Genomic DNA, 13419 nt, shown 5'->3' on the forward strand with positions numbered 1-13419 from the left:
TGCGGTTGCCAGTATGAAACCATTATTTTCTGTACATTCAAGATGGTTGTCACATCATGCCGCATTGCATTACGCAATATGGCCTCCATCTTAAAAGAGTGTAAACTGATTTTTTCAAGATTGCTACCGCATTGCATCATGCCAAGTTGCATCGTGCAACACGACAGCCATTTTGAAAGTGTAAAAAAAATTAACTTGGAAAATGCCTGGTCTCCACCCTGGCTGAGTGAAGGCTGGTGAATTTTAAAAACATCTGACATTGTCAAAACCAATAGTAGCGACCAAAGCATTGGTTAAATGAGACTGATTGACTTTGCCAGAACTTATTTATTCTAGGTATGGTATCCTTGATTTGTTTTACCTCAGGAATGCTGACTGTACAGCCTAGCGGCTGTCTACTTCTGGCCCTGGTCACCTTTACATGTGGCCCCTGCTGAACAGAAGCACTGAGCTACTGTATACTTGACTGAGTACCAACATTAAAAAAAATGTTAAACAAATGGGCAATTGTTTATTTACCTGATAACTGAAGTAAAGGATAAGAAGCACAGAAGTGCCCTGCACCACCTACCTTTAGGAACACCTTCATGTTTAAAGGTATTGTGCAACAAATACGTAAAATGTGATAACGTTTTCAAAATTGTAAACATATTTCTTCAACGTGTGGAAGTGTTTCCCCTTAGTACTTGCAATTATATCTCTGCTTTGAGTGACATTTATTAGAAGCTGCAGTTTTCAAACATAAACTTAAAAATATCCTTGCCCTCCCCTATCTCTGACAATAGCATTAGAGACCCAAGTGTCAAGTCAGTTGTTATGCATACTGTCTATGTGCCCTTGGTTGTTATTTTACATAGAAGAGCGTTATAGTCTGTTAAATCAAACATAAGAGAAGTTTTTGTACAGCACACATACTGACCTCATGTATTTCATGGTGCTCTCATATGTGCTAATGAAGAAACAAAACAGGAGGCAATGTGAAAGTTAGATCTGACATCATTGGCGTGAGTCTCCCTTCCATTTTGGCGGCTTGCCTCCTCTGTTTTTATATGTTTTTGCTGGTTTTATGCTTTGGGCACTGAGCCACTGCTAATCAGTGCCACAGTCCTATGTTAAATTAATGTAATAATTGGTTATTCCATGATTAGGTTATTTGATTTATCTGTCAGCCCCAAGTACAGTGCACCATGTGTGCCTAGGGCTTGTAAATCAAATGCTGCTTGTGGGCTTGCAGCACTGGTTGTGCCACCCACACAAGCAGCTTGTAAAGTGTGACTCGGGCCTGCCATTGCAAGGCCTGTGTGCAGTCTAGCACTGTCATGTCGACTTGCCCAAGTGCACCCACTTGCCAGTCCCTAAACCTTCCCTTTGCTTCATATTAGACACCTCTATGGTAGGCCCAAGGGCAGGGTGCATTTTAAGTATAAGATAGGACATGCTCTGATGTGTGTAGCATGTTCTAATCGGTAATTGCATACACTTAACAAATGGTTCAAGAGGTAAATTGCTTCGAGCATACAATTTAACACATAAATCCCAATTCCAAATTAAACAAATGTGCAAAAATGAAAAAAAGAAAAGTAAATAAGAGAAGAAGCCCCTCACACAAAAATGTTTTATATATAAAAAAATATGGGTTATTTATTACATATAGTAAAAAAACAGTTAAGACCATTACAGTCAAGACAAAGTACTGGTATATAAACAATACATATCACAAATCAGACAGGTGGCAAGTGAAGAAATACACGTTACAATAAAGGAACAACATATACAAAGATAATGTGTCCTCCTAAAATGTTTAGCCACATAAGCGTTGACCGTGTTTCGACCACTGTACAATTACACGGTCATCATCAGTACTCTGATTTCCCTTGAGCGTCACAAGCAGTTCTGTTTAAAAACAATCCAACTGTCTTTCAATTGAGTTGGTCCACGAGACATTTTAAGATTAAAATAGCAGCGAGTGTTGCTTCAATTCGTCTTAATATAGTGTTTGGAGTTAATTCCATCTATCTATTACATCAGGGGATAGGTTCATTAGGACGATGAGCAAATCACCAACGGCCACATGCATCATTGTTGCCGTTTGCGATTTCTTAATTGCGAAAATTAAGGAATCGCATTTAAGAAATCGCAAAAGGCTATGCATCAAGAAATCACAATTTTTTTTGCGATTTCTAAAAATTCCTTAATTGCGATTCACAATTTGCGAATCGCAATTAAGGAATCCCTTCCCATTGATTCCTATGGGCCAAGAGGCCCATAGGAATCAATGGGAAGTCATTCTCAATTTGTGATTAGCAATTTGCAAATCGCAAATTGAGAATGCAATTTCAAGGGTGCAGGGAGGGGTCCAAAGGACCCCTCCCTGCACCCCTGAAATATAACTTTAAGTGCATTTTTCACACACACATGCACTAAGGGCATGTGTGTGTGTAAAATGAAACTTTCAAAAATGTACTTTTGTGCATTTTTGAAAGTTTTCGCAAATTACCATGAAGGTCAACTTCATGGTAATTTACCTCTCCCTATTTGCGAATTCGCAAATTTAAAATGTTCATGCATTGCATTTAAGAAATCTTTAAATTGCGATTTCTTAAATGCAATCGCAATTTTAGAAATCGCAACATGATTGCGATTTCTAAAATTGCGAAAAACATGATGCATCCCAATTTTGTCAATTGCATTCGCAAACGGCCGAAAATTGTGATTCGCACTGTTTGCGAATGCAATTGACAATTATACATGTGCCCGCAAGATACGTCTAACAAGCAGTCGGCGTGCAATAGTGAATTACAGCCATTTTCGTTTTTCACTATTGAAGTCTACCTGTTCTCCATAGGCCAGAATGGCCAGTTAGATTATTACATTCTTATAATCCTAACTGACTCAGGGAACATGGTAGAAATTCGAATTTAGTATGCCTGAACTCAGAATAATAAAATACATATTTTAGTAAAGTTGTTTTTAATATTCTGTGTTTGAAAATACCACTTTTAGAAAGTAGGTATTTTCTTGCCTAACTGTCCAGGCCTGCCTCTGCTAGGTTGTGTATTCCTTGTCTGGGTGTGTGATTGACAGGGCTGAGGGATTCCAAGAAACAGGCTGGGGCAGCCCGTTGGTGAAAAGAGAGATCTGTATCTAGATGGGAGGGAGGAGTTGCACCTTGGACCTGAATAGGGCTGGGCCTTCCCTCTACAATGCTTGCTCCACCTCCTGTGGCTTGTCTGATGTCTCTGCCCTGCACTGTTATGTTATGTTAATGGGGTTGCTTATATAGCGCATGGCTACTCCGAGGAGTGTCCCGGCGCTTTCTAACCCGCAACTGAAAAGAAGAAACAGAACATAACAGCTTACTGATTATAAAGCCAAGTTTTCAAAGCTTTTCTGAAGGCAAAAAGATTGGAGGTACGACGGAGATCAACAGGAAGGGAGTTCCAAAGTTTAGGGGCAAGATGTTTAAAGGAGCGTCCTCCTATCCTGGCCCTCCTAATGGGGGGAACCGTTGCCAGGCCAAGACTTTCCGATCGGAGAGATCTGGTGGGTTTGTAAAAAACGAGCCGTTTTTGAATGTACGAGGCCCCAACCGAATGGAGTGCCTTGTGTGTCAATGTGAGAGCCTTGAAAGTAATCCGCTTCTTGACAGGGAGCCAATGAAGGGAAGAAAGCAGCTCTGATGCCCTAGCTTGCCGAGGTAGGCCAAAAATAGCCCTAGCCGCGGAGTTTTGAACTACCTGAAGTTTATGCAGGAGATAATCCGGTAAACCCAGGTAGAGAACATTCGAGTAGTCAATCCTCAAACAAATCAAAGCCTGTACTGTCAGCTTCCTGTGAACTAGAGGAAGCAGAGGAAGGAATTTTCGCAGCATTTTTAGCAGACCGAAACAGGTGCTGGTGAGACCTGTGATCTGTACTTTCAGCGAAAGGGTGTTGTCGATTTTGATCCCCACGTTTTTCGCGGCCACAGAGGAAGAAGAAGGTGGAGACATGCTCACCGGCCACCATTCTTGCCAAGGCGGATCTGCCTGACAGCCGAAGAAGAGCACCTCAGATTTATCAGGGTTGCACTTGAGGCTGCTCTGCTGAAACCAGTCGAAGACAGCCCCAAGGCAACCACGGATGCTCTCCCTGTCAAACTCCATGCCCTTCTTGCAGGTGAAGAGAAGCTGGGTGTCGTCAGCGTATGATATGATCTGGGCACCCATGGACTCCGCAAGTACCGCCAATGGAGTCATGAAGATGTTAAAAAGGGTCGGGCTCAGCACCGACCCTTGTGGGACTCCGACATCCATAGGCGGCACCTCTGCGGAGTAAGGAGGGGCCCAGACCACTTGTCGACGACCAGCTAGGTAAGATCTCAACCAGCTAAGCACCGTCCCACGTAGACCAATCTCATGAAGTCTTCTCAAGAGGGCCTCATGTGGGACGGTGTCGAAGGCCGCCGACAGATCCAACATCACCAGCATTACTCTTCCACCTGCGTCGAGAACTTCCTTAATGGCTTCATTAACCTCCAATAGAGCGGTCTCAGTGCTCAAATTGGAGCGGAAACCAGATTGGGTAGAGTGGAGTAACCCATGATCTTCCAGAAAGGAAGAAAGCACAGAATGGACGTGCTTCTCGACGATCTTAGCTAAACTGGGCAGGAGAGATATGGGCCTATAGTTAGCATGAATCTCTGGGTCGAGGCCTGGTTTTTTTAGGAGGGGAACAACCATTGCCTTCTTCCAGGCAGGGGGAACATTGCCGCTAGACAAGGATAAGTTCAAGACCGGATAGATCAGGGAATTTAGAATCTTAGCATTGCTAGCAAGAAAACTCGCCGGGCAGGGGTCAAGTGGAGAACCTGATTTAATCCTGAGTAAAAGATCCAGAGAGGTAGATTCTGATAAGGATGGAAATTCCGATAATGTGGGGCAAGTGTCAGGTGGAAAAGACATCAGATTGGAGTCAGTCAGAGATACATATGGAGCAGCTGGAGGAAAGGATTCCTGGATCAATTTAATTTTTGTATTAAAGAAGATGGCTAGCTCCTTTACCCAATTTTCGGAAAACTTATGCTGGGCAGAACAGGATTTGGGAGACACAAACTCTTTGACGATGGTAAAAATTTCTTTACAAGAGTTTGACGCAGATTCAATTCTGTTGGCGAAATAGTTCTTTTTAGCCTCAAGGATAGCTGCGTGATAGGATTTAATCAATAGTTTGTAAGCAGACTTAGCTTCCTGATCGTACTGTTTCCGCCATAGTCTTTCAGCTGATTTACAATTACGCCGGACAAGAGCAAGTGACTTAGAAAACCAGGGAGCCGAGCTGCGCTTGCTAGATGAACGAGGCGTAGAAAGAGGGGCAAGGTCATCAAGCCTTTCAGTCAGCCATTTCTGAAAAGTTTCAAGGTCCCTCTCCAGATGGCCGGATAAGGTACAGGGATGTTCTTGATATGCTTGAGCCAGATTCTCAGGGATAATTTTGTGAAAGGGTCTACTAGGGTGCCTAAGTTGGTCCGAGTTAATACAGGAAGTTTTACTTCTACCTTGAATAAGAAAGCTGATCAAAGAATGGTCAGACCATAAAACAGGAGTGGGGCAGGACATTATAAGGGGGAAGGTGGAAAATACCTGGTCAAGAGTGTGACCCTTGTCATGAGTTGCACTAGAGATGAAGGGTGTTAGGCCGATAGGAGCAGTGATGTCCATGATTTTAATAGCCTCACTATCCGACTCGACATCCATGTGGATGTTGAAATCCCCGAGCATTATACAATGTTCCACCTTTAGACAAAGAGTAGTGATAGCTGCTTGAAGCTCGTCAAAGAAAGAACCTCGCAGACCAGGAGGCCTATAGACAAGGAGCCCTGAGAATGATTGGTGCGGGGAAAGTGCAATGGAAAAGGCAAGGGATTCGCAGCCAGAAATGGGCGAAGATGGAATGATTGTACAAGCAAAGGATCTTTGGACTACAAGAGCCACACCTCCACCTTTACCCAGTGCCCTATCCTGTCTATAGACTATATAGTCGGGTGGAATGGCTGCCGTGATGTCGGGGTTTGAGGACTCATTTAACCAAGTTTCTGTGAGCATAAGACAGAGTGGTTTCTCAGCAGTCAGTAACTCAAAAATGTCCAAAGCGTGCCTATGCAATGAGCGGATGTTTAATAATAAGCACTTAAAGTTATTAACGGGGAGTACGTGGGGTGCCTCAGAAACCCTATAAATGTTAGTATACCAACCACAACCAGGACAGCGACATTTGCCTTTATACCGGCCTGGAAAAACAAATCGACAGGACGCAGTATATGAATTATAGGATAGGAGATCACCTGCAGAGTAAGTAACCCTGTGGCCAGAGTTCACCGCCGCACCGTCCGCTGCCGTATCGCGGACGGGCGCAGACGGGCAGGACTCTGGCACGACTCCGGCGCAGATCCGGCGCGCCCGCTGATCGCACTGTGAAAGGAGAGGAGTAATACTGTCAACAGAGTGCTCGGGAGCTGTATCTTCCCTCCCCTGTGCTGGCTCCACTTCCTGTGGGGCGGCTGATGTCTCTGCCCTGTACAGTGAAAGGAAGTAGAGAGTTATGTAAACAAAATGCTCAGGAACTGGTTTGGACTAGGCAGAGGTCTCTGCCTTTTGAGAACAAAGGATTTTGGGGTATAAATATTGGGACCCTGTTCCCAAGAAATTAGATCACTTCTGGAACAAGAAACCTTTTGCCATGGAGAAGAACCAAGGAAGCTGCAGGAGTTTTACTGCCCCTCTGCCAGTGTGCTGTTTGTTGGGTTGGCCTGCAGTGGTTGTTTCATTGCCAAGGAAAGGAGAAGGAACTTTTTAAGGACGTTCATCATCTTCAGATTATTCTCCAAGGGCTTGAACTGTGCTTGCCTCCTGCTAAAGTCTCAGGGACAAAAGACTTCATCTCCAGCTCCCCTCTGAATTTCCTTGCTGGGAATTCTCAACTCCAGACATTTGCATGTCACTGGGAGCTGGAAGCGCGACGCATCAAGAAGAAGCGTGTCGCCGCCGCAGCTGAAATTGTCGCATCGCTGGAGGAAAGCCTTCGCCGCATCTCCCTGGAAGCGTGTGTCCATCGAAGCTGCCTGCTGTCGCATCACCGGAGAAGCGTGTCGCAGGGCCTGTCGCGGCTCCAAAGTACAGAATCGTCGCAAGGCTGCCAGGGCGTCTACGCATCATCATCGCATCGCCGCATCAAGGGTGCCATCCTCTCGAATCCGGATCATCGCATTGCATCAAGGCGCCATCTTGCACATCGCAATGAGCCCGCAGGCTGAGAATCTATGCATCACCTCTGCACTGGTAAGGATCACGACGCATCCCCTACTCTCCGCAAGCATTGAGGCACGATGCATTATCTCCCCGGGATCACGGAACCGACGCATCTCCCCTTTTGCAAGCCTTTTGTTTACTTTGAGTTACGCGTCCAGGTACTTTGTTTAGAACTTTGTCGCATTTATCATCAACTTGAACTAAGCAACTTTAATCATCTTTTAAGCAATCTTAAATGTAGTATTGTGGATTTTTGCCGTTTGTGATCTTGTGTTTAAGTCTATATAAACAATACTTATTTTTATAAAACCTGTGTTGTGTCCATTTGTAGTGTTTTCACTGTATTACTTGTGTATATTCACACATGCTTAACACACTGCCAATGAGATAATCCTGTCTGCTCGTGCCAAGCTCCCAAGGGGGTGAGCAGGGGTTATTAAGGAGTGTAATCCCCTTATCCTGACTTAGAAGTAAGGGTCCCCATTTGGACAAAGGTGAATACCATTGCCAACTAGAGACCCCCAGATCTAACAGTGAAATAAAAAAATGCTTGGGATCTCACAATTAGGTCAAGAGGGGAAGCCAGGGTTGGTTTCACATTGTGCAATTCACTCACTAGGTGAGTATCTAATTCTGTCTCATTTTATATCAAAAGTTAATCCTTTGTCTTTCGGTACATGAGGATAGACTCTGGGTGGAATACAGAAGCGTGGCTTGTTTTGAGCTCCAGGGTCCAAGAGAACCTTGAGCTGAGGCAGAGCCAGGCATCTGGCTCGAACTTGGTTCACGCCTTCAGTGGCTCGACCATCTCTATCACATAATGACAATTAACGGGGCAAAAGCATAGGAAGATGTTGATTTGAACATGATCAAACAATTTGGTGAAGCATGAGTATGAACACCACAGTGCAGGTCTCCTTGTTTCAAAGTTAACAATGTTCTCACTACACAACATTTTGGTGAGTGGACTATGAGGCTGGGTGTTCTCTCTTGGATAAAATCAAGTGATTGTCATGTTACACTCCAGTTTTCTTATCATATGATTACTACAAATGTTTAGTTTAATTTAAGTTATTCCTATCTCTGAAACAAATGAGCAGAAAAATATGTTCAAAAGTGATTGCCCAAAAGCACACAATTTGTCACAAGGAGAGGCCAGGATTAATCAGAAGTATGTCTTCTGGTTCCATATGCTCATTCCACAACAAGCAGGAGTGTCTGTGGTGGAAAGGGTGAGACTCGTGCATTACTCTTACCAGACACAGTATAGAATGAAATCCTCTAATTACCTCCCTGACCCACAGTCCAGACCATGCACAGAATTTCCTCGTCCTACACCCAGTGTACAACCTCACCACACTCCTAACTTGTTTGCATCAGTGCAGCCCTCGGTCACACCACAGACCATCATTTGTGGCCCTTGAGGGAATGCTTGTAAGCACCCGTGTTTTTCAACCTGTATTCTGAATGGCAGTCTTGAGTTTACTCTGTGTTCACATTATATGGGGCCCGGTGGAAGCAATTATTTTAGACAAGAGCCAGCCCTTGTGAAGATGAGAAGGAATGCAGAGGTGAGCCAGCATGAAAGCAAACAAGTACAAATATAAGCAGCAGAGCGTGGCAACACGCCCGGCAGAGAAGTTGTAAGTGAGATGCGATATGAACATGAAAGAGGGACAAGGTGTAACTCTACAGCCCTGTAGAACAGTAGTGTACATTACCCACGTATTATCTCACTGCAACGACACTCAAATTCAAAACATTATACCTTAAAAAAGCTGCAAAAGTTTGAGATTGTTTTAAACTCCGCCTATACTCTTAAAGAAACTGCTCCTTTAAGAACACTGCAATGAATTAATGAATTTGCTTGAATGGCGAAACACAACATTTTCATGACAAAAATGAAGCAGAAAAATCTTTATTTGGTTACTTAAAACCACAAAGGATTAAAAATACAAATATTAGCATGTTTCGAATAAACTTAAATATCTAAACGATGTGTTTCCTGCTACGGTTAAAAGCCCTTCATCATTCTATCTGGTGACATTAACATCATCTAAACAAAAGTCTCCCCAATTTGATGCTGTTTTCAGCCATCAGTGGGTAAAAGGTAACCAGTAAGCTGCATTTCATGTTCATCCTTTTAGCAACCTCTTAAACGGTTAAGCTAGAAGCAACTTTTTTTAGTGAGATCTGGAAATTGTGCAGTAGATGGTGATTTAGCCAGCAAGTTATGCAACTCCCAGATGTCATGGAATTGCATAATTCCAGTGGCCCTGCTTAAAGGCACTAATAAAAGTTTTGCCTGGTTATTTTCTCCATTTGATGCTTGTAGGGCAGTGCAGCACCTGCAGTAGCCCTAAACTCTCTACCTGTGATGTGGTATGCACCTTTTCCTTTTGCCCTTACATTATTATCCCCTTTTAGGACATTGCCCTATGGGAAACCCTATGATACAGACGTCAAGGTCTTCCCTGGAATTGGAAATAAAATCATGTTCACTCCCCATTCTATTGTTTTTTTCTGATCTAAACTATGTCTGAATACAGTACAGCCTTCGTCACATTGTACAACTTACACAAACCATTGGAAACCTATGTTGTCAAGACAGCACAAACTAGGGACAGTGGTAGCCAGTGTGCCCTGAACCCTAGGGAAAGGGAGGGGACTGAACTGTGAAATACAGCGATAATCAACGTTTAGTTGGCTCCTCAGGCCACTGGGCTCTGGTGTCACTGCACATGCTGCACCAATGGAAGCTACGCACCTGACATGGGGAAGAAAGACGCAGACAAGGGATGGAGACTAAGGGTCACATGACCTAGATCCCGATGGGCGCACCTTCGTCTTTGGGACAATACATCACTAGGCTATTGCAATCCAAACTGCCAGTACGTAGCTACTGACAGTGCATCAGGTGCAGTGACTCCGGGGACTGGGGAGCTCACTCCACCCCAATAACATTTTATTATACCATGCCAGGGGATGGGTGTCCTATTCCTTTGGCTTGCATTGGGACCCTCACTAATCCCTTTCGAACAACGACAATTTGTTTATTTATTTATGCGTTTTTATATAGCGCGGACTTTACCCGAAGGTGTCAGAGCACTTCACAAGAGGAACAGTAATGATACACGAGGAGAAGATTACTAGTGAACAAAGTACAACAGCAAACATTGGGGCTCATTTTATCCAAAAAACTAAACAACTTTTATCCAACCTGATGAAAGGCTGTGCCAGCACTGGTGGGATTTCACCTCTGAGCTTTCACAAAGTACCTTGCAGCAGGCGCACTAGCCCACTGAGCTACAAAACCATCCACTTGCTACCTGACCTCAGTCTAAACCTGCGTAGGATGTAGTCTGTGGCCATTTGTCAGTCCGGGAATGCCATTTACAAACGAGAGCAAGCAGATCACGAAACGTTACAACTTACACATCTTCGCGGCGTCGGCCTTGAGGTGGAAATCCCAGTTGCGGGGCAGCCTGAGGGACATCTTCAGGAGACCCTTAGGGAGGATCGTATCCGACATGGGGCAGCAAACTCTAGGCTCCGCCTTGCTGCAATGCTCCTCTATGCACGGGCAGCACCAAAACCCGAGGCTCGCCCGTGCACGGCCCCTAGCGCTGCATGAAGCGCATTAAACAACCAATGTCGTCCCAGATAGACGGCTCCCTCGCACGTACATCTGCGGGCCCTGCCGGGAGCTCCTCCGGCTATAGGGACTCAGAAAGGTGCGTTCACCCCACCGGAGGAGCCGGCCTCGAAGCCCGCCTTCACCTCAGCAGGAGGCAGCCTTCCCCTCAGCACTCTTCCACTTCCGTGCTTCAGCGAGGAAGTGGGTGTCGATAAAACGATGCTTTCAGCGCGCACGTGTCGCAGCTTTTCTTGCTGAGACAAGACCTGTCCCGGGGGGATTTCCCAGCCAGGTACAGAAACTCCCCAGAGAAACCAGTGAGGAGTCACATTGTGGAGTCCTGGCAGGGCTGACTCAGCCTTTCATCCTTCTGAGGGCCAATAAAAGCACCGGTGACTTTGGTAATTACAGTAACATCTGTTATTGGCAGCCCTTGGAAGTCCGAGTGCGGTGTATGCTTTATATAAAGCTCAGTTCTTATGATTATCCCATGCGTGCAGGAGCATCGGCGCAAGAACACGAACATGCAGTAAAGTCCGTTTTTACTGAACAGCTGCAGGCGTTGTCCACCCCCACAAAGATTAAAAAAACTAGAAGCTCGTGCTTCGTTGTATGTTTTTTCCACTGCTCCGATCATTAAACGTTTCGGAAACATGACCGAGATATGGTTCCGTGACACGCCCACACAAGTGTGTTTACTCTATCTGGGCCCGGAGTCGGAGGGCAATTTCGTTATAATGCACAGCAGATGCTTCCCAAATGAAGGTGAAAACGAGGCTCCGGGGCCGATGGCCGGCGCGGGACAGCTGCAAACATCTGCTGACGTCACTACTTTTCTGGGAACTAAGTCAAGGTACAGAGACGGACGGGGCTTGGAGGAAATGGGACGCGTTCCCTAAGGACCGTAACTCTAGGGGCAGGGGTAGTCAAGTCTCGTTTGAGGAAAGGCGGTGGCTGGAGAAAATAGCCGACCTCTCTCGCAAGTCTTCTACCGTTGTCACTGACTGCGTCACTGACTGCGCACTCACAACATATTCCAGTCAGGTTATAACATCCTGGAGGTTCTAAACATGACGCCGTGATGATGTCATGACAGGACAGGAACCTGCGACATTGGACATTGAAAGGAGCAATGGGTTTATAGTCAAGAGGTCATGGTGGGAATTGCGTAATAATTTCATACACTAATGTATATATTATAAAGCAGCCTACTGGTTCAAGGGCAATTTTTTTTTCTAATCCATTCATCAAAAATGTCAAGAACAATATGTTGCATATACACAGTTAAGAAAAGTGGCTAATTCAAAGGTAAAAACATGACTGCTTTTTGGGAGGTGTCTATTGGTACCTAAGGTCCTTGCATTTTGAAAGTGCTAGTGCAGCGCAAAGTTGCCCACTCTTTACACTCACAAATACGTCACAAATGTGTCACCAGGTACGTGACATGAACATTGTTTCTTATATGAATAAATGATTAAGAGAAAAGGCTGCATTCACTATTACTATAAAGACTGTCTTCATTGTAGAGTTAGAGAGTTTACTCATGCGTGTTTTTACCATAACTGACTGAAGTCCTAATGAATTAAAACCATCCTCATTTAGTAGATAATACACTTACTATGAACATGAAATTCGACTTTCATAAATGTGTGCTATAATATGGGAACATGTGATTACTTGAAAACTAGGTGAAAACCATGCTCGTATATGTAGAATGGGATTTCGTTTAAACCGATGAAGTTCATGTTATGTGTGAACTAATGTTGCACTTGTATGCATTTAAATGTAGTTCTTAGCCATACTTACACTTGATTAATTTGAAGGTTTACAGTGTGCCAGATGTAATACAAATTCAATACAAGGTACTAGTGACGTATATTCATGTGTGTTTAAACGTGTACACGCATATTAAATGTGGACCATTAAGTTAATGGCTTATCTTGTCTTGACAATTTAGGCCTGTTCTTCACCATGCTGCATTTCATGAAAAACTGTTTTCCATTTGCTTCTAACGTGACATTTCGTGCAGGTATTCTCATGCATTGTTAGTTTAGAATAGATACATTAGTGTATTAGAGATAGAAGAGAGAGCCTGAGGAGAAGACCTTGACAAAAGTACAAGAGGAACCAGAGCGCTGACTGAAAGGCCTATTCAGCAATGTTTCAACCCGCTATGAGCGTGGGAAGGAGATGTTGTTCCCATGTTCAATGTGTGATTTTCTCAGAATTTAGCATTCTGCAACGTGAGAAATGGATAAGAACAATGAACACCTAATGATGAGGAGTACAAGGGGTGTTATCCAGAGACTTAGCGTGATATAACTTAGGGCCTCATTATAATGGTGGTCGGACTGCCACCAACAGCCTGTAGGTGGCGATCTGACCACCTATAGCCCTTCGGGCTCACCGCCGCATTACAATGCTTGGCATTTGGCCCACAGCAGTCGGAGGCAAGACCACAGTCTCTGATAGGATCTAAGATCCCGACCGGGTTGG

The 13419-nt window shown here is 44.5% G+C and overlaps 1 protein-coding gene across 2 annotated transcripts in view; it reads right to left on the bottom strand.

Annotated features, from left to right (window-relative positions):
• Positions 1-11470, bottom strand: part of ARHGAP25 (Rho GTPase activating protein 25) — a 342160-nt gene extending 330690 nt beyond the window's left edge. Inside the window, exon 1 of one of the 2 annotated variants that reach the window (XM_086943505.1) lies at positions 10722-11470. In XM_086943505.1, the coding sequence (XP_086799631.1) occupies positions 10722-10818 (97 nt within the window). In that variant the 5' untranslated portion in view covers positions 10819-11470. The remainder of the gene's footprint in view (positions 1-10721) is intronic. The other variant, XM_086943506.1, reaches the window with a different exon arrangement.
• Positions 11471-13419: the final 1949 nt, after the last annotated feature.

Source organism: Lissotriton vulgaris, chromosome 11, assembly GCF_964263255.1.
Source record: "Lissotriton vulgaris chromosome 11, aLisVul1.2, whole genome shotgun sequence".
Taxonomy (NCBI): domain Eukaryota; kingdom Metazoa; phylum Chordata; class Amphibia; order Caudata; family Salamandridae; genus Lissotriton; species Lissotriton vulgaris.